We start from the raw sequence: 24,248 nt of genomic DNA, 5'->3' as shown, positions 1-24,248 counted from the left end.
GGCCGGGTGGAGAGGGAGGCGATGGGGGACCGGGTGAGAGGGAGGCGAGGGGGCCGGGTGAGAGGGAGGCGAGGGGGCGGGTGAGAGGGAGGCGAGGGGGCCGGGTGAGAGGGAGGCGAGGGGGCCGGGTGAGAGGGAGGCGAGGGGGCCGGGTGAGAGGGAGGCGAGGGGGCCGGGTGAGAGGGAGGCGAGGGGGCCGGGTGAGAGGGAGGCGAGGGGGCCGGGTGAGAGGGAGGCGAGGGGGCCGGGTGAGAGGGAGGCGAGGGGGCCGGGTGAGAGGGAGGCGAGGGGGCCGGGTGAGAGGGAGGCGAGGGGGCCGGGTGAGAGGGAGGCGAGGGGGCCGGGTGAGAGGGAGGCGAGGGGGCCGGGTGAGAGGGAGGCGAGGGGGCCGGGTGAGAGGGAGGCGAGGGGGCCGGGTGAGAGGGAGGCGAGGGGGCCGGGTGAGAGGGAGGCGAGGGGGCCGGGTGAGAGGGAGGCGAGGGGGCCGGGTGAGAGGGAGGCGAGGGGGCCGGGTGAGAGGGAGGCGAGGGGGCCGGGTGAGAGGGAGGCGAGGGGGCCGGGTGAGAGGGAGGCGAGGGGGCCGGGTGAGAGGGAGGCGAGGGGGCCGGGTGAGAGGGAGGCGAGGGGGCCGGGTGAGAGGGAGGCGAGGGGGCCGGGTGAGAGGGAGGCGAGGGGGCCGGGTGAGAGGGAGGCGAGGGGGCCGGGTGAGAGGGAGGCGAGGGGGCCGGGTGAGAGGGAGGCGAGGGGGCCGGGTGAGAGGGAGGCGAGGGGCCGGGTGAGAGGGAGGCGAGGGGGCCGGGTGAGAGGGAGGCGAGGGGGCCGGGTGAGAGGGAGGCGAGGGGGCGGGTGAGAGGGAGGCGAGGGGGCGGGTGAGAGGGAGGCGAGGGGGCCGGGTGAGAGGGAGGCGAGGGGGCGGGTGAGAGGGAGGCGAGGGGGCGGGTGAGAGGGAGGCGAGGGGGCGGGTGAGAGGGAGGCGAGGGGGCCGGGTGAGAGGGAGGCGAGGGGGCGGGTGAGAGGGAGGCGAGGGGGCGGGTGAGAGGGAGGCGAGGGGGCGGGTGAGAGGGAGGCGAGGGGGCGGGTGAGAGGGAGGCGAGGGGGCGGGTGAGAGGGAGGCGAGGGGGCGGGTGAGAGGGAGGCGAGGGGGCGGGTGAGAGGGAGGCGAGGGGGCGGGTGAGAGGGAGGCGAGGGGGCGGGTGAGAGGGAGGCGAGGGGGCGGGTGAGAGGGAGGCGAGGGGGCGGGTGAGAGGGAGGCGAGGGGGCGGGTGAGAGGGAGGCGAGGGGGCGGGTGAGAGGGAGGCGAGGGGGCGGGTGAGAGGGAGGCGAGGGGGCGGGTGAGAGGGAGGCGAGGGGGCGGGTGAGAGGGAGGCGAGGGGGCGGGTGAGAGGGAGGCGAGGGGGCGGGTGAGAGGGAGGCGAGGGGGCGGGTGAGAGGGAGGCGAGGGGGCGGGTGAGAGGGAGGCGAGGGGGCGGGTGAGAGGGAGGCGAGGGGGCGGGTGAGAGGGAGGCGAGGGGGCGGGTGAGAGGGAGGCGAGGGGGCGGGTGAGAGGGAGGCGAGGGGGCGGGTGAGAGGGAGGCGAGGGGGCGGGTGAGAGGGAGGCGAGGGGGCGGGTGAGAGGGAGGCGAGGGGGCGGGTGAGAGGGAGGCGAGGGGGCGGGTGAGAGGGAGGCGAGGGGGCGGGTGAGAGGGAGGCGAGGGGGCGGGTGAGAGGGAGGCGAGGGGGCGGGTGAGAGGGAGGCGAGGGGGCGGGTGAGAGGGAGGCGAGGGGGCGGGTGAGAGGGAGGCGAGGGGGCGGGTGAGAGGGAGGCGAGGGGGCGGGTGAGAGGGAGGCGAGGGGGCGGGTGAGAGGGAGGCGAGGGGGCGGGTGAGAGGGAGGCGAGGGGGCGGGTGAGAGGGAGGCGAGGGGGCGGGTGAGAGGGAGGCGAGGGGGCGGGTGAGAGGGAGGCGAGGGGGCGGGTGAGAGGGAGGCGAGGGGGCGGGTGAGAGGGAGGCGAGGGGGCGGGTGAGAGGGAGGCGAGGGGGCGGGTGAGAGGGAGGCGAGGGGGCGGGTGAGAGGGAGGCGAGGGGGCGGGTGAGAGGGAGGCGAGGGGGCGGGTGAGAGGGAGGCGAGGGGGCGGGTGAGAGGGAGGCGAGGGGGCGGGTGAGAGGGAGGCGAGGGGGCGGGTGAGAGGGAGGCGAGGGGGCGGGTGAGAGGGAGGCGAGGGGGCGGGTGAGAGGGAGGCGAGGGGGCGGGTGAGAGGGAGGCGAGGGGGCGGGTGAGAGGGAGGCGAGGGGGCGGGTGAGAGGGAGGCGAGGGGGCGGGTGAGAGGGAGGCGAGGGGGCGGGTGAGAGGGAGGCGAGGGGGCGGGTGAGAGGGAGGCGAGGGGGCGGGTGAGAGGGAGGCGAGGGGGCGGGTGAGAGGGAGGCGAGGGGGCGGGTGAGAGGGAGGCGAGGGGGCGGGTGAGAGGGAGGCGAGGGGGCGGGTGAGAGGGAGGCGAGGGGGCGGGTGAGAGGGAGGCGAGGGGGCGGGTGAGAGGGAGGCGAGGGGGCGGGTGAGAGGGAGGCGAGGGGGCGGGTGAGAGGGAGGCGAGGGGGCGGGTGAGAGGGAGGCGAGGGGGCGGGTGAGAGGGAGGCGAGGGGGCGGGTGAGAGGGAGGCGAGGGGGCGGGTGAGAGGGAGGCGAGGGGGCGGGTGAGAGGGAGGCGAGGGGGCGGGTGAGAGGGAGGCGAGGGGGCGGGTGAGAGGGAGGCGAGGGGGCGGGTGAGAGGGAGGCGAGGGGGCGGGTGAGAGGGAGGCGAGGGGGCGGGTGAGAGGGAGGCGAGGGGGCGGGTGAGAGGGAGGCGAGGGGGCGGGTGAGAGGGAGGCGAGGGGGCGGGTGAGAGGGAGGCGAGGGGGCGGGTGAGAGGGAGGCGAGGGGGCGGGTGAGAGGGAGGCGAGGGGGCGGGTGAGAGGGAGGCGAGGGGGCGGGTGAGAGGGAGGCGAGGGGGCGGGTGAGAGGGAGGCGAGGGGGCGGGTGAGAGGGAGGCGAGGGGGCGGGTGAGAGGGAGGCGAGGGGGCGGGTGAGAGGGAGGCGAGGGGGCGGGTGAGAGGGAGGCGAGGGGGCGGGTGAGAGGGAGGCGAGGGGGCGGGTGAGAGGGAGGCGAGGGGGCGGGTGAGAGGGAGGCGAGGGGGCGGGTGAGAGGGAGGCGAGGGGGCGGGTGAGAGGGAGGCGAGGGGGCGGGTGAGAGGGAGGCGAGGGGGCGGGTGAGAGGGAGGCGAGGGGGCGGGTGAGAGGGAGGCGAGGGGGCGGGTGAGAGGGAGGCGAGGGGGCGGGTGAGAGGGAGGCGAGGGGGCGGGTGAGAGGGAGGCGAGGGGGCGGGTGAGAGGGAGGCGAGGGGGCGGGTGAGAGGGAGGCGAGGGGGCGGGTGAGAGGGAGGCGAGGGGGCGGGTGAGAGGGAGGCGAGGGGGCGGGTGAGAGGGAGGCGAGGGGGCGGGTGAGAGGGAGGCGAGGGGGCGGGTGAGAGGGAGGCGAGGGGGCGGGTGAGAGGGAGGCGAGGGGGCGGGTGAGAGGGAGGCGAGGGGGCGGGTGAGAGGGAGGCGAGGGGGCGGGTGAGAGGGAGGCGAGGGGGCGGGTGAGAGGGAGGCGAGGGGGCGGGTGAGAGGGAGGCGAGGGGGCGGGTGAGAGGGAGGCGAGGGGGCGGGTGAGAGGGAGGCGAGGGGGCGGGTGAGAGGGAGGCGAGGGGGCGGGTGAGAGGGAGGCGAGGGGGCGGGTGAGAGGGAGGCGAGGGGGCGGGTGAGAGGGATGGTTGGTTGGTTGTTTGAGGTTAAAGGGACCAAACAGCAAGGTCATCAGTCCCTTGTTTCAAATAGACTCCATTCTGCTAACGGGACATCTCAGTATAGTCAGAAAAATAAAACGGAAAAAGGGGAAACGTAAAAGGGCAGTCACGTTGTCATTAGTAAAAACAAATGAGGGAAGTTGGCAAGAGAACGAACCCAACACTATGCTGAAGCAGCATAGGCAAGACCACCTGTGACTTAAAAGGTATAACTGCTATAATGCAGAAAGTACGTATGGGAATAGAAAAACTAACCAAGCCTTAAAAAGAAGGGGTAAAAACAGAATAAAAGGGAAAGAAAAGAGGATTCCGGTCAGGGAGGTGAATCGGGAATCTCTGAACACTGCCTACAGTGGGAGACACCCAAACACTCACCGCCCTGCCCCAACACCAGAGGGAGATTAAAAACTTTAAAACTGAGAATAAAAACCACTCTCCCGGAGGAAACCTAGAACCAGAGAGACCATCCGGGAATCGTCAGCCAACATCAAAGGTAAAGTGTGGGGGAGTCTGTACTTAGCACGCAGAGCCAAAAGAAGGGGGCATTCAACCAAAATGTGGGCCACTGACTGGAAGGCTCCACAACCACATAGCGGGGGTGGCTCATCACGCAAAAGGAAACCATGAGTCAGCCTGGTATGGCCAATGCGGAGACGACACAGTGTGGTCGAGTCCTTGCGGGAGAGGCTAAAGGAAGAACGCCATGGGCCTGGATTCACCTTAATGGCACGAAGTTTATTAGACAGTGGAGTAGCCTCCCAAGAATTGGCCCATGACTGTGCAAAGTGGGATTTGATATGAAGCCGTAAATCCGCTGCAGGAGGGGTTACAGAAAACGGGGGGTAAGTAACTGCTCCCCCAGCCAAACGATCAGCGAGCTCATTACCCGGGATACCCACATGGCCCGGGACCCATAGGAAGTCAATGGAACAAGCAGCAAGGTGAAGATCAGCGAGATGGTCATGGATGGCAGAGACCAAGGGATGGCGCGAAAAACACCGGTCAATAGCAAGAAGGCCACTCATCGAGTCCGTACATAACAAAACGCGGTTGTGTTGGGATTGTTTAATAAAGGTAAGGGCCCGGGAAATTGCCATCAATTCCGCAGTAAACACCCCACATGAGGGTGGCAGTAGATGATTTTCCGTTCCAACAAAGGACGTGAAGGCATACCCAACATGATCAGCAGATTTAGAGCCATCAGTGTAAAAAACAACAGCATCCCGAAACTCCCATAAAATTTGGCGGAAAAAGGAACGGAACACCACCGGGGGGATGGAATCTTTCGGACCGCGGCGGAGATCCATCCGAATTCGAGGCCGAGGAACTAACCAAGGAGGGGTGGAGGGGAGGGAGCGAGGAAGGCAGGACAAAGAAGGAAGCCGAAAATCGCGGTTAAGAGACGCAAGGCGCAGCCCAACCGGTAAACCCGCCCGAGGGCGGGAGTCAGGCGGGCGACGTCCATGGTCTGGGAATAGGATAGAATAGGAAGGATGAGCGGGAGAAGAACGAATAGTAAGGGCATAAGACACCAGAAGCTGGGACCGCCGAACAGAAAGGGGGGGGTATCCCAGCTTCAACCAGGAGACTATCAACAGGGCTAGTAGGGAAGGCACCGGTGGCCAAACGGATACCACGATGGTGGACTGGATCCAGCACGTGCAGCGTGGAAGGAGCAGCTGAACCATAAACTTGACAACCATAGTCCAAACGTGACAGAACTAGAGCACGATAAAGACGGAGGAGGAGGGAACGGTCCGCACCCCAGGAGGAGTGGGCAAGGAAGCGAAGGACATTGAGTTTACGGAAACATCCTACCTTCAGGAGTCTGATATGGGGCAGCCAAGTGAGCTTGTTGTCGAAAAGAAGACCTAGGAAACGAAACTGTGGAACCACAGGCAATCTTTGTGCAGCGAGATAGAGCTCTGGATCAGGGTGGACCGTAGTACGGCGACAGAAGTGGACCACCCGCGATTTTAAAGGAGAGAATTGAAACCCGTGTGAGAGGGTCCATGCAGAGGCACGCCGTATAGCCACCTGGAGCTGCCTTTCTGCAGATGGCATCGAGGAGGAACTAACCCAAATGCAGAAATCATCCACATACAGGGCAGGGGCGACCAAGGGACCGACAGAGGCCACAAGTCCATCGATAGCAATGAGGAAAAGAAGGACACTCAAGACAGAACCTTGTGGGATGCCCGTCTCCTGGGTCCGTGGAGAACTAAAAGCAGTACCAACTCGAACTCTGAATGACCGATGGATCAGGAACTGGCGGATAAAAATCGGGAGTGGGCCCCGAAGACCCCACTGATGAAGGGTTAGTAAGATGTGATGGCGCCAGGCCGTGTCATAGGCCTTGCGAAGGTCAAAAAACACTGCAACCAAATGGTGGCGCTGGGAAAAAGCCTGCCGAACTGCGGATTCCAAGCGAAGCAAATGATCGATTGGAGATCGTCCCTCTCGAAAGCCACACTGGTAAGGGGACAATAGATCCCGAGATTCGAGGACCCAAGTGAGCCGACGGGCTACCAGTCGTTCAAGTAACTTACAACCAACATTGGTCAAACTAATTGGCCGATAGCTGTCAACAGATAGGGGGTTCTGACCAGGCTTAAGGACAGGAACCACAATGCTATCCCTCCACTGAGAAGGGAAGTCACCCTGGAGCCAGATACGGTTAAACACCCGAAGAAGATGGTGCCGTTGTGGAGCACTGAGATGTTGAAGCAGCTGGTTATGAATGGAATCTGGGCCAGGGGCCGTATCATGAGAAGAAGATAGAGCAGAAAGAAATTCCCATTCAGTGAAAGGTTCGTTGTAAGATTCTGACTCACAAGTGGTGAAACATAAGGTGACAGCTTCAGCCTGCTGTTTTTGATGAAGGAAAGCAGCTGGATAGGAGGCCGACGCTGATGCCAATGCAAAATGGGTCGCAAGATGTTCTGCGAGAACTAATGGGTCCGTACAAATGTCATCTGGGAGGTGAAGGCCTGGGAGGGTGGACTGCCGATGGCAACCTTGGAGAGAGCGAAGTGTAGCCCATACCCGTGACAGAGGGACAGTGGAACCAAGGGAAGAAACGAATCGTTCCCAACATATCCGCTTGCTCTGTTTGATTAAATAACGGGCTTTAGCGCGAAAGCGCTTAAAGGTAGAAAGGCTGGCTACAGATGGGTGCCTCTTAAAGTGTTGCAAAGCTCGACGGCGATCACGGATGGCAATGGCAATGGCCGTACTCCACCACGGGACTTGCCGACGACGAAATTGTCCAGATGAGCGCGGGACAGCAAGGTTAGCAGCGCGAACAATCGCGTCAGACACGTCACGTAGGACGTCATCGATACAACCCGACAAAGAGGGAGAAAACTCGACCTGTGCAGTATATAGAGGCCAATCGGCGCGGTGGAAAGACCAACGAGGTAACCTGTCCATCAGGGAGCGGGAAGGGAGCGTGATAATCAACGGGAAATGGTCACTATCACAAAGGTCGTCGTGTGGCGACCAGTGTAAGGAAGGGAGGAGAGAGGGAGAAGAAAGAGAAAGATCAATGGCAGAAAAGGTACCATGACCAGCACTGAAATGAGTAGGGGAGCCATCATTAAGAAGGCACAGGTCATGGTCTGCAATAAATTGGTCTATAAGAAGACCTCGTCTAGATGGAAAGGCACTGCCCCACAAAGGATGATGAGCATTAAAATCCCCAAGGAGGAGGAAGGGAGGAGGAAGTTGCTGAAGAAGGGTGGTTAAGGCAGCAGGTGTAAGAGTCCTGTCAGGAGGGAGATAAAGATTGCATACTGTGACTGCAGAGTCCAAGTGGACCCTAACAGCAACCGCTTCCAATGTAGTTTGGAGAGGAATCCACGTGCTAGCAATGTCTGTACGGACCAACGTACAAACGCCACCAGAAGCCCGCAAGGGTCCGACCCGATTTCGACAGAAAACACGGAACCCACGGAGGGTCGGTGAGTGAGCATCAGTAAAATGAGATTCCTGGAGAACCACACAAGCTGCTGAGTAGGACGAAAGAAGGGATTTCAATTCCGGAAGGTGACGATAGTAGCCATTACAATTCCATTGGAGAACCACAGAACGATGGTTTAAATGAGGGCTGAACACGCTAAATCCAGTCATACCGCCGGGTCCCCACCCGTCACCGACAAGGAGGGGGCGACATCCATAAACGACAGGTCAGAATCCGGTTGTGAAGCCAGGGAAGGGACCTCCGGTGACACCAGAGGCTCTTTGTCCCGGGACTTATGTTTCTTCTTCTTTTCAGGCTGAGATCGAGGAGGGCTGTGTGGCATAATGGAACCAGCTGCAGCAAGATCAGGAACAGAAAGAGACCGGGCGACCTGGGGGCCGATAGACCGCGGCTCTCGCGGTCGCCGCGCTGCAACAGACCTTTGACCTGGAAGGTGCCGGGAAGGGGCATCCCGGGAGAGGCGCCCTTGTCCGGCAGACGCCGAAGGAGTGGGACACTTCTCCGGCTGGGGAGGGTGAGCAGCGCCCAGAGGAGAAGGTGTGGGAGCCGCAGGGGAGGGGGGAAGGAGAGGGGTCCGGGATGGGGGTAAGGAAGGGGGAGGAAGGGATGAAGATGTAACCAAGGCGTAACTAGATGTCATGGACACAGGGTGCAATCGTGCATATTTCTTACGGGCCTCTGTGTAGCTTAAACGATCAAGAGACTTATACTCCTGTATCTTTTTTTCTTTCTTATAGACTGGGCAATCTGCTGAACGTGGAGAATGACTACCATGACAATTTACACATACAGGAGGGGGAACACAGGGACTCCCCTCATGGAGTGGACGTCCACAGTCACCACAGAGAGGGTCCTGGGTACAGCGAGAAGACATGTGGCCAAAACGCAAGCACTTGAAACACCGCATAGGAGGTGGGATGTACGGCTTCACATCACAGCGATAGACCATAATCTTAACTTTCTCAGGAAGGGTATCCCCTTCAAAGGCCAGGATAAAGGCACCAGTATCAATACGATTTTCTTTAGGACCCTTCTGAACACGCCGAACAAAGTGAACACCCCGCCGTCCGAGATTGTCCCGAAGTTCCTTTATCAGTTTGAAGGATGAGGTCTCTGTGAAAAATAACACCTTGTACCATATTTAGAGACTGGTGAGGGGTAATGGACACGGGAATTGTGCCAAGATGGGTACAGGCACGAAGGGCCGCAGATTGGGCAGCCGAAGCAGTTTTTATCAGTAACGAACCCGACCGCATCTTGCTCAGGGAGTCCACTTCGCCGAACTTGTCTTCAATGTGTTCCACAAAGAATAAAGGTTTGACACTGGTGAAAGTATCTCCATCAGTCCTGGTGCAAACTAGATAACGGGGGAAAGGTTTTGCCCCTAGACGACGGGCCTGACCCTCCTCCCAGGGGGTAGCCACGGAAGGGAAGGCCGAAGGGGCAAGAGAAGCAGCACTTGAGGAATCAGTACCACGCAGAGAGACGGCCGCAGAAGAGCGGCCAGAGTTTTGGACCCGTATGCGTTTCATCTGCATAGCGTCCGCCCTGATACCACCCACTCCGATCAGGGGCTCTCCTCACGGGCGCCACCCAGCCACAGCAAAGGCCGTCTGGCACGGCGGCCATTGCCAGGAGTTCCGATGCTCCAGGATGACGAGCAACCACTCCAAGGCATGCATGAGGAGGTCACAGCTCAGGTATCAGAAGTGTGATCCCTGTGTGTTCAGGGGGCTCAACCAAAAGGGTACATAGCGACCCCACCACACGGGCTGGCTACCGTGCTGGCTATGCACCCTAGCATCAGACAACGACGTAAAAGAAAAGGTGGAATGTACTAGGAGGGCACACGTCGGAGACACTAGGTAAGGTGCTCTTCCCCAAATGGCTCACACTACGGAAGAGAAATTTTGGAATGGAGGTCAAACCCCAGAGGGGGACCAAGGAATGCCAAAAGGAGGAGATGATTACGCAACAAAGCCGGAGTGTAAAACCAACAGAACCAGGAGGATAGCGGGGGCCAACATAAGCAAGGACACCAATAGAGGGAGAGGAGAGGGCGAGGGGAAAGGGGTATGGAGGGGAAAGGAGGGGAAGGGAAAGGAAATGCAGCCTGGGAGAGAAAGAAGGCTGCAATGGCTCGGGGCCCCGTGCTCGCCACGCACGTATCCACAAAAGAGTTGTGGACCCCCTGGGGGGCGGGTGAGAGGGAGGCGAGGGGGCGGGTGAGAGGGAGGCGAGGGGGCGGGTGAGAGGGAGGCGAGGGGGCGGGTGAGAGGGAGGCGAGGGGGCGGGTGAGAGGGAGGCGAGGGGGCGGGTGAGAGGGAGGCGAGGGGGCGGGTGAGAGGGGGAGGGGCTAAAGATGGGGGTGGGGGAGGGAGGGGGAGAGGCAGGATAGAGGAGGCAGGAAGGTGGAAAGGGGGTATGGGGGAGGGAGGGGGGAGAGTGAGAGAAACAGTAATTTGATCAAAAAGAAGGTTATATACAGTGCACTGTACAAAATATATAAATCCTTGTGAAATTAGACCTTTATGTTATGTCTTCATGCATGGGTTTGTTAACTTTTAATTACATTTTACTGATTTATTAAGGTCACATATCTCATCTCATTGTAGAATTACTTCTGAACAAATCTAGGGACATATAAAATAGTAAACAGTGATCACAAAATTAACTTGTTTGTTTTTCAAGTTGTTTGTAATTGTACGTTAATTCATTTTAAGAATAAATATTTGTATAATTGCACTTCATGCTCCACCTGCTACCACATCTAGATTTTATTTTGTAAGAGTGAAGCCTGTAAGAAATTGGAAGTGAATTGAAAAATAGAAAATTGTTACAATCAAAAACAGGTTTTTGTTTAGTTAACATTTTGTAGCAAAAGATGGTTAAACATGGGGAATAAGGCTCCTCCTCAATAGTAGCCCTAATGTGTTTAATATGGTACAATAGATAAAGATAAGACCACGGACACTGCCAACAAAATTGCTGTAGCTTCAGGAAAATTGAAGTAGACAAAGTCATCGAATGTGAAAATAGCATCATTTTATATAAAAGCCCAACATCCAGTTTTTCTAAGCTTAAGAATAGTTTCATATTGCTAGCTTCATAAATTAAACAACATTTTGTTATTTATTAATGTAACTATAGCCACAATTTGTTGGAAACAACTAGGATTTGGTTGCCAGATCCGAATCAAACATTCCTTACCTAAAAAGAGACTCGTACCAGTGTTTCAATTGAGTTAAGAGTGCCAAATAAAAAGATCAATCAATTGAGTTAAGAGTGCCAAATAAAAAGATCAATCAGTTAACCGTAGTTAGGCGGTCTCAAATGAACTGTTGTTGAAACTGAATATTTATACAGGAAAAATCCAAAATAAAAAGATGCTTAAAACTTTATAGTTACATATACTTCTCAGCAATATCCAATGTAGTTTAAACGATGGAAAGCTCCAGGTTGGAATATCAACAATGTTAGGGAAAGGATAGGCTTCCATTCGCTGCAAAGATGACCCTATGAGATGCAGACAAGCACAACTAAAACGACTGTTACATTATAGCTTTAGACCAAAACCTTTTTCAGCAAAAACACACACAGACATGCACACTCACCTAAAATACACATGACAGCTTCCACTAGCAGCTCTGATGGGTACGCGACTGTCACGTGTATAGCAATTTGGAGTAGGCCACAAAGGAGGAGGGGAAGGGATAACATGGTAAGAGTGAGGGGAAAGAGGAGTGCTGCCTGGTGGGGCATGCAGGGACTAGACCACAGCCTGAAAAAAAAAACTGGCAGGTGCAGCATTCGGAGATGGGGTGTGGGAGATAAAATGGAGACCAGAGGAGGAGAGAAGCAGTGACGAGGAAAGACAAGCAGTACACAATGAGCGTGGGGGACATGAAAAGGGAGGTTGTGACAGGACATCAGGCAGAAACTGTAAGGTGGAGGGTGTGGGGACAGTACATACTCTGACAGCCGTACAGCTGTCTGACGGTGTAATTAGAGTACTCTAATATCAATAAGATTTGGTACACATAAAAAACATAAATAAGGACAGTTGAATACCTAAGAGGTCTACATAGAAAAACATGTAGTAAAAAAGCTAAATATTATCAGAAAAATATTTTTCTTAACCTAAATCCCCACTGTGTGTCAGACTCATGGTCCAGTATTTGGGCCAAATGTGATTATCATAAACCCACCCCATGGTACATCTGACGGGCGAAATATAAACATCACAAACCTGGCTGGCCCTCGGTATTTATTTACATTACAATGTATTGATTGATAATGAATCTTTTCTGGTATGTCTAGCACAATTATTACCTGAGCTTTTAATTACTTGTCAAATATTTCACCAAATTTAACCAGATGGATCTTATACACGTGCTTATATCCTGTAAGTCATGCCCGATCGGTACAATGGTGGACTGACTTGCCAGGCTGGATTGCCTCGAAGGCTGAGCAATCGTGTTAATTATTTTATTTTTGTGCCAAATGTGTGCATGGACAGTGACGTTTTGGAACTGAAATTTGAGAACTATTAACAGAGACTAATCATTGTAAGATAATTTCTCATTTAGAATTTTTTGTTAGCAGTACATAAATAAAATCTTAACAGAGTGCTCCTATTAACTCCTTGAATTCCAGTAGCAATAAATATTTCCTTTCTGGTGTGACATGTGAAAATACAGTAAAACTGAAAGCACTGACATTTTTATGTGGAAAGAAATACTACAAAAACTGTGAAGTGATTTTTTTTATATATGAGAACCAAACAGCAGTAATCCAAACGTTTTTCCTCCAATGAGAAGGTATAAAGTTTCAACGTTCTGTGTAAACATTCACATTTCTGGAATTTAAAATTATGCTACAGTAACAAGCTGAGAACATACCAGCTCTCATGATTCTGTTATTGTTTTCACAGCAACAGCAGAGGATGACCACTACGTTAATTAAAGTCCTTACTTAAAAAATGATCATAATGAAAAGGATAAGCAATCTGAACACAATTCCACAACTCATGAGTTGTTCGACAAGTAGCAATTTTCTTAATTAATTTATGTGCAAGTGTCATTAGTTTGTAAAGTCTCTGTATAATTTTCAAATACATTTACAACTGCCCCAACACCTCTCACGTATTTCAGGGACGTTTTCAGACTCTCACTGTGCTCAATTTCATCACTGCAAGTAATTTATACACAAAGCTGCCATTCATCAAGTAAAAACTCACAAAAAAGTGCTCAATGACGACCAGAAATTCGCCCAACATTACTCACTCCCTTTCTGTGCTAACAACCATTGCCTTCAAAGAGTGCAATACTTTCCTTGCATCTGACAACGACTAGTAGACATATGTGCCTTTAATTCATCTCTCCTAGCACAATGTTTGTTGCAGCGAGGGCACTGAAACTGAGGTTCTTTGCCACAATAGTATTTCAAGTGTCTTTTTAGCCCTCTATGATATTTATAAGACTTCCCACAACTGTGAGAAACAAATCGACAGTGTAATGCAGTGGGAGATGATGCCAATGTCACATTATGCATATAATCACTGCCAAATAGTGACTGAAGACTGTTCATCCCTCCAGTATGAAAATTCTCCCCATGTGAAACATCTTCACTCACTGTCCTGCCCTCCACAATGTCTTCATGAGCACTGTCATCATCATCAGGATAATCACCACCATTATCATCCTGATCATCATCACTGTCCTGTACTTCCACTACTTCTACGTGACTATCAGGCACCTCAGATTCTGTTTCTAATGGTATCTCTTCTGGATGTGCATTCAAATTTGCTGGTTTCTGATGAATTAATACTGTTTCTGGAGTTGAAAACTGTTCCTTTTCTGCAACAATCAGATCAAAAGTCAATTCTTCACGGGAGATCTGCAACTGACTGCGCTTAGAATGATGGGGGACTGGACTGAAAGCTGCTCCACCAGTAGGGTTATTTGATGTAGACAGTATTTGCTGACGAGATGGAAGTCGACAATTACTATCACAGTCACGAGTAATAACATCTTCGAATACATTTCGGCCTGCTCTCTGATCAGAACCACAGTGATTAATATTTTTTTCGTACTTTCGAAAGGGATTAGGAACCAAGTCTACTTCCACAGAACTTCTTTCCTGGGACAACACAGTTTGATAGCATTCACTATATGGCTCCATCTTTTCTTCTGCTTCATTTTGAGCTGGGGTAAAGCAAGACACAGATGCAGGTTGAAATGGGAGAGTTTCAGGAGGTACTGATAGTGCATTTCTTCCACTCCCTTTCTGTATGTTGACATCATCTATACATCCACTGTGAGACAGACCCCTTATCTGAAGGGACTCCGAGAGTTTCAGAACACCACTAAACTCCTTTTGCGGTACATTTACTTCACCATGGTACATGAAGTCCATCAAAGCCTTAAGCACATCATATTTTACATCGTGCAGGATAATGACTGGATGTTTCACAGAGTTTTCAGTGAACAGTTCCTCTAAGTATGGGCTACAAGCTGAAAGAATTATTTTATGCGCTCTCAAATGCTGCCCCTCAGCACTAATAGTGCAGTCTGTTAACCTCTCACTGTCGAACAGACCACCAAAAAGAGACATCAAAGTAGCTTGATGCTTATTCCACCTCACATGTACATTGTTGCTCTAATCCATGCTGTTTAGCTGTCTCTATGAAATTTCAAGCCCCTGTACAATGCTGACTGCAATACTTAAATGAAACCATTGATTAGGAAAGTTCAGCTTTGTTGGAACAAAATTCAGTAGTTTTCATACTATTATATAAAACTGAGTACATTATTTTAGTGACACAGTTTAATGTCAAAAGGCAATGTACTTGCAAGGGAAAAGACGTAATAAGTTAAAATGTTGCTCATTGTAGTCCTGAAGAGTGCACTCTTCTACCACAATTATATTTGTCTGTGGTATAGGCCTCCTTTCAAATTGCTGGCCTCCTTTCAAATTGCTGACCTCCTTTTGCAGTACTTTTGAGCCACTTTACCTAGTTTGTAAACAACACAGGGTTAATCCAACTACCTTCAAAACTAAATGTTAAAGTAAAATAAAATTTCATTGCACGAGTGTGTGGAAAAATGACTCACAATGTAACTAGGAAAAGTTCAGTTATGTAACAAATGATTACTAGCCAACAAGCATGCATATGAATTTAATAATGGTATTGACAGTTACATAAATCATAATCATCATTATCCCAAACAGATCAATATGAGAAGTATTCTACTTGTTAGAAATATAAAATTCGGACTATAGACAAAATTCACACTTTTCTATCAACTGTAGATCTATTACTATTGAAGTGCAAACAATTTAGTATATTGGGGAAAAAAATAAATAACCTATTTTCTGGATAGGGTCATGTACATTTCAAATACAATACTTCTTACATTATTATACAATATATGAAATGGAACACAGGGAAATGGACTTCAAAATCTTCTTCAGTGGAATAATTTTACATATTCATCTTTGTTTGATCATAGTAAATTATTACAACAATATTAATGCAGTGCAACAAATATTTAAAGTAAAATTCTTGGATTTAATGAATTGCATGCATACAAATTACAACTGTTATGAGTTTCCATTCTATGGTGTATTAACTAATCTTATTCCATGATAGAACAAGTAAACTGATGCAACTTCAGTTTCACAGTAGTGAGATACAAACATGACACAGATGTATCAGTAAAAATGGCAGACTTTTTAATCTTCTCTTAAATCAATATATTCTATAAAGACCTAGTCGACATGCGACAATCACAATCTGCTATCGAGTCAAAAATTCAACCGGGAAGAATGTTGTGAAGAAAATAGAAGACAATTCTTATTTGTAATGAACACACAAAATAAATTCACTTCTTTTTTTTTCCTTCCACAGTATGAAATTGTACTTAGTGAAATGTAATGTGTGTACATGCAAAGAGTTAATGATAAAATCTTCACCTGGCAATACAAAGTCCAGTACTAAGTTCTATACTCCAGCATTAAAAAAGTAAATAATTTTTAAGAACACGCATGCTAACATGAAACATCGGCTCCGATCAGTCATATTGTGGCACAGTAAAGTACAGTTAGTCTCAGAGGCAATTTTATGTCGCTGCAGATGTTGTAGGGAGAGGACCTCAGAGGACTCGTTCCCACACTATGCAACACGTCACCGCATGTACTGCAGCGTGCTAACATGTAGTAAGAAGAACAGCTGTACAGCAAACAGTGACTCCTCTTTATCCAGTTTCATTAATCCACGTTAATGAAACTTTGTACTTTCAGTATTATAAATATAGGATTTTACCACATAAATTTCAAGTCAGTATCCTCTGAAATTTTGAAATTACAGAAACATCCTTAACTCACAAAATTTACAGCAATTCCAAACAAAAATTGTTTGCATGTTATTAGAACTGTTGTAGAGTGAATAAAAAGGATATCTGAAGAACAAATATCAGATTTGTGAGCAATTAAGAATGGCTGAACTTTTGACATAATGAACTATAGTTGAGTGAGTCATGCAAATTGACTGAAAGAAAAATTGTGAAAACAGCCGGTAATTATACCAGGAAAGAATAACTTTTAAGGTTCAGTAAAGTTAAGGTTATATGAAGTTCATCTCGTATTTTGGAAATAAGATTTTGCCAGTTAACATAAATTCCATTCAAGCCTGGTGACTGATCAGTTAGGAGATCTTCATAGCCATATGAGAACAGGTATACTTATCACTTTAATTCCCCAATCTGAGAAGAGTGCATTCTCACATTCTGCACCTGGGAGATGTACAGTATGAGGTACAACGGGACATTGTAATTTAAATACCAGTACTTTACAGTTGACCATTGAGTAATTCCTGCAATTTTGATAAAATGTTGCAAAACATGCAAATTTAATGTAAGTTCTGTATCTTGATGAAATGAAACAAGGCTTTTTTACAACATGACGTAACTATGGCTTACAACACAGACATCACTAATATGCTAAGTAAAGACTATTTGGTATTTTTGGCATACGTAACATATTGAATACCGAGTAAAACGCAGGCTGTTTATATCGGGATTTAGTAGCAGAAGTCCTGAATTCAGTGTAAAGTACATGGAAGCAGTTTTGAGATTTACTACTCTAAGGATATACATCATTTACCTGTTTCAAGTATTTGAGAATCCAACCCCAAAAACTTATAATGAGTTTTTAGCTATTTAATAGCAAATATGAAGCAGTTTAAGGACACATGCAATGTAGTCAGTTTTTCTTGGCTGAGTAACTATGTGTCTTACCTTAGATTAGGCAGTGGACTGTATGAAGCTTACTGACAAGGGAACCTCCCCATCGCACCCCCCCCCCCCTCTCAGATTTAGTTTTTAGTTGAAAGTTGGCACAGTGCATAGGCCTTGAAAAACTGAACACAGGTCAATCGAGAAAACAGGAAGAAGTTGTGTGGAACTATGAAAAAGTAAGCAAAATTACAAACTGAGTAGTCCATGCGCAAGATAGGCAACATCAAGGATAATCTGAGCTCAGAAGCACCGTGGACCCGTGGTTAGCGTGAGCAGCTGCGGAATGAGAGAGGTCCTCGGTTCAAGTCTTCCCTCGGGTGAAAATTTTAATTTCTTTTTTTCAGACAATTATTATCTGTCCGTCCGTCCGTCCGTCCGATGCGAGGTAACTGCGCCGTAGTATGGGGACACTACACCTAAACAAACATCGAAACACACGACGTCAGTCGACTACAGTGCACGGAAGAGAGAGTATTCCTGCTAACGAGGCTCCCTGGTTTGCAGTTGACTGTTCGCTACTTTGGACGAGAGTGCATTAAATACGCGAGATGTAATCCGTGGGGTTTTGCGGTGCGGTCGCAAAACACAGACACTAAATTTATTACACTGAACAGAGGCGTCAATGAACGAACGGACAGATCATAACTTTGCGAAAATAAAGATACTAAACTTTTCACTCGAGGGCAGACTTGAACCAAGGACCTCTCGTTCCGCAGTTGCTCACACTAACCACGGGACCACGGCGCTCCTTAGCTTACAGTATCCTTGATGTCGCCTGTCTTGCGTATGAATTACTCAGTTTGTATATTTTGCTTATTTTTTTCATAGTTCCACACAACTTCTTCCTGTTTCCTCGATTGATCTGTGTTCAGTTTTTCAAGGTCTATCCACTGTGCCAGCTTATAACTAAATATGAGGGGGGTGCGATGGGGAGGTTCCCTTGTGAGGTGGGTAAAGCCATCTCATGAGACATTACAGTCACAGGGCTTCAAAATCTGTGTCTTAAGAATATGTTTTGAAACATAGAACAATATCTATTCAGCCAATGTGAAATCCTAAATATTCTTATGTGTCTACAAGCTGTTACAGCAAAAGCACAATACTGACCAACGCCACACGCAGCTTACAAGTTTTAGCTGAAGAACAAGCTTCAATTCATATGTACCTCCAGTTTAGATGTTAGTGTATCTTCCAATATTCCAGCTGTGCAGCAGCAGTTTACATCTGTAGAGAAACGGCAGCCTCAAGAATGCTATTACAGCAGCACTCCTTCAAGAGGGGGGCAGTTTGGCCTGTGCACAGCAAGACATTCACTATGTCACACTACAAGCAAATTGAGTAGTCATGCTTTAAAATATAACACGCTGCAAGTAGTTAATCACATATCACCAATGTAGGAGCAGGAAAAAAAAGATACAAATAATAATAAATAAACAGAGGAGATAGTGTTTGTCAAACCCTACTCTCCGTTTGCTTACAAATTATGACTACTATCATGAGAACGAGTAAACTACATCCATAATTGTAAAGGTAATACATTTACAACAACCTTTAAAAAGCTAGCTATGTACATCACACACTATTTTTCAAAGTTGTCGCATTTGTTCTCAATGGGTTGGTGAGTGAGAATTTATATTTCTAATACCTTCTCAAAAACGTCTCCCATTGCTTCTTTGGTCTGTTGTTTGATTGCAGTCTGGACCTCTGAAGAGGTTAGCAGACAAAAACCTGATGGTGCTACATCAGGACAGTGAGTGAGTAAGTTGATAAAGCCCAACCAAATGAATCCAAGAGTTGGTTGGTCGGTCTGGGGACTGAACTGCTGGGTTTATCATTCCTTTTTCCGAGGACACATAGGTCTCAGACGAAAACCATACCCCAAATGAATCACATTACTTAAAATTGGGGAAACAAACAAAAGTTGTAAAATGAACTGCGTAACCACATAGAAGCAGAAAGCGAAAGGAGGAGTCAACGTGAAAACAGTGACTGAAAGGGAAAAAGTGACAGAAGGTGGTAAAAGAATTTAGCAGGTGGCCTGGGCTGGCTGATAGCAAGGATAAAAAAGGATGAGCCAGCCACTCTGCAACACACTAAAATCTCCAGCCTAAAAGCAGAAGGCAAAGAGAAACACAGACAGTAAAAAGACGAACACGAAGTCAAACAGGCAGCACAGGAGGGAACGAGGAACAGTTAAAATTTAGGTAGGGTGAAGGCTTGGCAAAAACCTCCCTCTTAAATAAAATGTAAATCTAGATATCAAAAGTAGTGTGTTTGGAAGGTAAAAAGACAGCCTCAGGGTGGCTAGATTGTGACAGTCCAACAAACTGTGGGCTACTGTTATTCGAGAGCCACAGTGACGGGCAAGTCCTCGCAGCGCAGAAGGTGACAGTAAGTCAGCCAAGTATGGCAAATGCAGAGCCAACGAAGGACAATGAAGCCCTGTGGTTGGCTCACATGGATGACCTAAACACATTTGTTGTCTCCTTGATAACATTTAGTTTATTTGGTATACTTAAGGTGTGCCATTCGGTGTTCCAGATCCCAAAAACTTTATGGCTTAAGACCTATCAGAGGTCAGTCCTCGGTATGCAATCCAAAAGTTGCCTTGTTGCTGTGTGAATATGTGCACTATCATGCAGCAAGCATACTGACCTCATTCCTTTTTCTGTACTGTTCTGTGTAGTTTAGAGAGTTTCACAGTATCACACAGCATCAAGTTTTCCCCTGGGGCAAAAATGTGATAAGGAGAGCCCTCTACATTCACTAAAGACAGCAGGCATGATTTTTCAGGCCAAAACAACTGTTCTGAATTTTTTCACTGATGATAAGAAAGGATGTGGATCACTCCATACCAAGCAGTATTGGAAAAAAAATAATTGATTGCTCGATCACCTGAAAAAAAATTGATAATTGCTGGGTGAATTCCCTAATGTTTAGTGGTCTCAAAGCCATTTTGTAAGAATTTTTATTGGTTATCATGTACAAACAGTGGCCATCTTTGTTTCAGGTCGCAAGCAGATTCTCGCATTTACAAGCATCTGCAGTTTTTTAAATTATTCAATAATGGGTTGCCCCAGACCTTTCAAATAAGAAGCATGCTCGACTACAAATTAAAACCACGAGTCTAGCTGAATGTATTCCTTAATATATTTGTAATGGCTTAAGTTACTGATTGCAAATTTAAAAAAGAAATGCAATTTTTGAACAATATTTTTCCAAAGATGGAATAATTTCTCAGCCTTAATATTTTTTGTGCTATTAGACAGCACAGTATAGTTGCTTCTATAGATTATCAATGGTGAGATACACTATTTTAAAAAATACATTTCTTAAATTTTTTCATTCTTTGGCCTGCAACATCTTTGTTACAGGACCAGACAGTAAGCAGAAAAGTTATACATTTAATGGACCTTTATGATATCAAACTTCAGTCTAAATTTCAACTTTGAAATTCAATGGAAAGTTATGAAAAAAAATTACTAATATGAACGAAAAATAGTTTCTTAATATCTGCTATATCTGGAATAATGGAATAAATTATATCAATTATATAAACATACAAAAAACACATCAAATTAAGTAACAAACGATTATTTGTTAAAACAATCACCTGCAGAAAGTTTCAGCAGGCCAGCAGACAGCATCTGCAAGTCTGTAAAGGCTTACAGATAAGTCTATATGTTGCCTTCCCCTACCACAAGCATCTGTTCATTCACACTCAGTTAACAACAAGCTCTTGAAGGGTCCACTTTAACAATGGAGTCTCAGTGTTCTTATTAATGAAGCTTGCTATAAAACTGTATGGAGTGTTTCCTAAAGACATTACTTTAATTGAAGATTACTGTGAAGAAGAAGAAGAAGAAGAAGTGTTGTTTCACTTATGAGTTAGCTCAGAGGTTAACTCAACTTGTAAGTATTCTAAAATTAAATACAAACAAACACCCCCCAAACAGGCCATGAAGGCCCAACAGTATCAACCCGCTGCCGTGTCATCCTCAGTCCTTAGGCATCACTAATACATTTACATGCAGTCAGCACAACACTCTTCCGACCATTTTAGTTTTCATGACTGGTGTCACTATTTCTCAATCAAGTAGCTCCTCAATTTGTCACACGAGGTTTTAGCATCTCCCCCCCTCCCCATTCAGAGACCTGGACATTGACCCACCCAAGTGCTAGCAAAGCCCGACAGCGCTTTTTTAACTTCGGTGATCTGACAGGAATCAGTGTACCATTGCAGCAAGGCTGTTTGCATTGAATTAAATATTAAATACTTAAAAAAATTCATCACCTTTTTGGCCAGTCATTCTTGGACCCTTTTAAGAAACATAAGAAGGCTATAACAAAAGATTTCAGAGAAATGAGGTTTGATCATTATTGTAAATAGAAAAGTCCTTTTATCAATATAATACCTGGAAAATCATTGTTCCCAACATGTTATTCTACGGAAGGAAGACCTTTTGCACTGAGTGCAAAAACTGCGAAGGTGGCAAATACAGTCAAAATGAATTTGGAAGCTTTATTTAAAAGGAAAGTTGCACTAAACCAGATGGAAGTTCTAAAAATTCTCAGACCGAATATGATGATTTGGTAGAAGAGCTAAACACTAAATGTCATATTTCAAACAAAGAGGATCAAGTTGAAATTATTGGTTTACCACCAAATTCTTGGAGTTGAGCAAAAGTTTGTGATGAATTTTAATGTGTCAGAAAATTTGGTTACATTAGCAAGGTAGTTAGTAAAAAGAGCTGGGAATATTACCTGCACTACAAAAGAAAAATGCATATAATTTCAAATATGAAAACACATTCAAAAAGATTATTAGATTTTATGAAGATAACAATAACAGCATTTGATGCCAGCCAAAAAAGACTGCTTTTCTGTAAAGGAAAATGGTACTATGTTTCAGAGACAAAAATTTTTAATATTGTGCAATTTTAATGAACTATTCACTGAATTCAAAAATGAAAATCCTGACATTAAAATTGGAAGGTCAAAATTTTGCGATTTCAGTTCAAAATGTGTTGTTGCAGAGGCATCTGTCACCCATAATGTTTGTGTTTGTTTGTATCACTAGAATGTAAAGATGATGATAGATGGGGTCAATCTTACAGCTGATATAAAGACCTTTTGGAGGTTCTGGTTTACAATATTGACTGTTACAACTGTATGATCATGGGAAGATGTCTAGACTGTCCAGGCAAACAGGCTTTACTTGACACGTTCGAAGAATCGGAGGAAGACGATTTGATGCCTAACAATATAGAATACAAATAATGGGTGACAAGTCAGAACGGAAATCATCAAAATTACAAAACCACGAGAAGAGTGTTTTGAATTGTTGGCAGCTAACCTTGAAAACCTCAAAACGCATCATTTTAATGCCGAAGCTAAAGGTAAAGATAAATTTCTGAAAGACGAAAAGCAAACATTGGCATTTGATTAATGCTTAGTCATTGCCAACTTTTCTGAAAACTATTCCTTCGTTGTTGAGGATGAACTACAAGGGCACCGCCGGGTGAACAAACAAGCCATAGGCCATCCATTTGAGTTAGATTAGATTAGATTAGATTTGTTTTTCGTTCCATAGATCCATGCTGAGGAGATCCTCATGGATTATAAAGATCAAGATAAATGAAAGAGTCATAGTTTTTGTGTCCTAAGTGACTACCTTGAACGTAATGCTACAGCAGTGCACACTTCTTAACTGCAATTAACAAACTACATAAAACAGCACCACCCCTTCAATAAACAAACTGATCTACATCTCTGATGGTGCTGCAAGTCAATATAAAAACAGAAAAAACTCAACATCTGTTTTCGCAAAGAAGACCAAGGACTTTATGCAGAATTGCACTTTTTTGCATTATGCCATGGGAAGGATGTGTGTGATGGCACCAGGGATACAACAAAGTGAGCTGTCACAAATGCTAGTCTACAGCGGACCTATGAGAACCAGATCTTGACACTTCAGGAAATGTTCAAATTCTTGAAACTACAGGTAAAGGGATTACCTATGTTTTTGCAAAATGTGAGGAAATACAAAAACTGTACACCAGTGTCTTGGAGAAAAAGATTCCACACTAGTCAAAAGATTAAAGGTATCTGATCTTTTCACTGTTTTATATCTCAGTCAAGCAACATATTATTGTACGAGTTCACATCACACCCCCTGATAGTGAACATCAATATGGAAAACTTGTACCACTGACACATCAAAATGAGGACACAGTGGTCTGTGTTTATGGCAAACAGTGGTGGCTTGCCGAAATTGATCAAGTAGCTTCTTCAAAAAAGTTGGAAAGAATCAAATCTGGATGCCTGTCAAGAGGTATTAAGATGTACTGAAGAAGCTATCTCCCCTGGAATTTACAACTGTGACTGGGCGAACTTTCAGTTCAATGCCAAAACAGAGTGTAGAAATGTCTCTGTTGTTCAATGAACAACATAGTAAAAAAAAAAAAAAAAAAAAAAAAAAAAAAAAATGAAGGGGACAACAAGATAACTGATTTTTTTTTTTTGTGGCTTATCTGTCTCATAACAAACATAATCTGAATCATTTGATTCGGGCACGGGACGTCAAATTGTGGTAAAATATCACCATAAAGAACAGCTGATGTTAACAAACAGCATCATAGTAATAACACAATTTTGTTGTACACACATACAATAAAGTCTTAAACTTAATTACCCCCTGCTCAAATTATTTCATCCTCTATGAACTCTTCTATTGAACAGCAGCATTTCTCTCACAGAATCTGCTGTAGCCTCATTTTTAAAATTCCTGATTTAATATTAAATATTTTTTTTTTTGCCCATTAACTTCTAGTATATTGTCATCCCAATATACTGTGGAGTTCATTCATATAAAATGAAGCACCAAACAAATCCGTATAGGCATGCATATTCCAATACAGAGATATATGTAAACAGGCAAGACATGGCACTGCGGTTGGCAAATCCTATGTAAGACGACAAGTGTCTGGCGCAGTTGTTAGATCAGTTATTACTGCTACAACAGCAGGTTATCAAGATTGAAGTGAGTTTGAACATGGGATTATACGAGGGTGGTGTGAAAAGTTCTTGGAACATAATAGAGAGAAAGTATTTACATCATCAAAACTTTTTTTATTTTTCAGTGTAGTCTCCTTGTAGATAAATGCATTTGGTCC

At 47.7% G+C, this 24,248-nt stretch overlaps 1 protein-coding gene across 13 annotated transcripts in view; it reads right to left on the bottom strand.

The window, feature by feature from the left end:
* The window catches only part of LOC124551124 (longitudinals lacking protein, isoforms N/O/W/X/Y-like), a 284,378-nt gene that overhangs the window by 232,811 nt on the left and 27,319 nt on the right, over positions 1–24,248 (bottom strand). For 12 of the 13 annotated variants that reach the window (XR_006967770.1, XR_006967771.1, XM_047126081.1 and 9 more), the window contains exon 2: positions 18,239–18,365. Coding sequence is in view for 1 of the 13 variants with exons in the window: in XM_047126085.1 (XP_046982041.1) it covers positions 13,088–14,389 (1,302 nt within the window). In the remaining 12 variants the exon portion in view is untranslated. Of the gene's footprint in view, positions 1–12,684; positions 14,790–18,238; positions 18,366–24,248 lie in introns of those variants that run through there. The other variant, XM_047126085.1, reaches the window with a different exon arrangement.

This window comes from Schistocerca americana, chromosome 9, assembly GCF_021461395.2.
Source record: "Schistocerca americana isolate TAMUIC-IGC-003095 chromosome 9, iqSchAmer2.1, whole genome shotgun sequence".
In the NCBI taxonomy this organism is placed as follows: Eukaryota; Metazoa; Arthropoda; class Insecta; order Orthoptera; family Acrididae; genus Schistocerca; species Schistocerca americana.
This window is presented reverse-complemented; position numbering and strand designations above follow the sequence as displayed.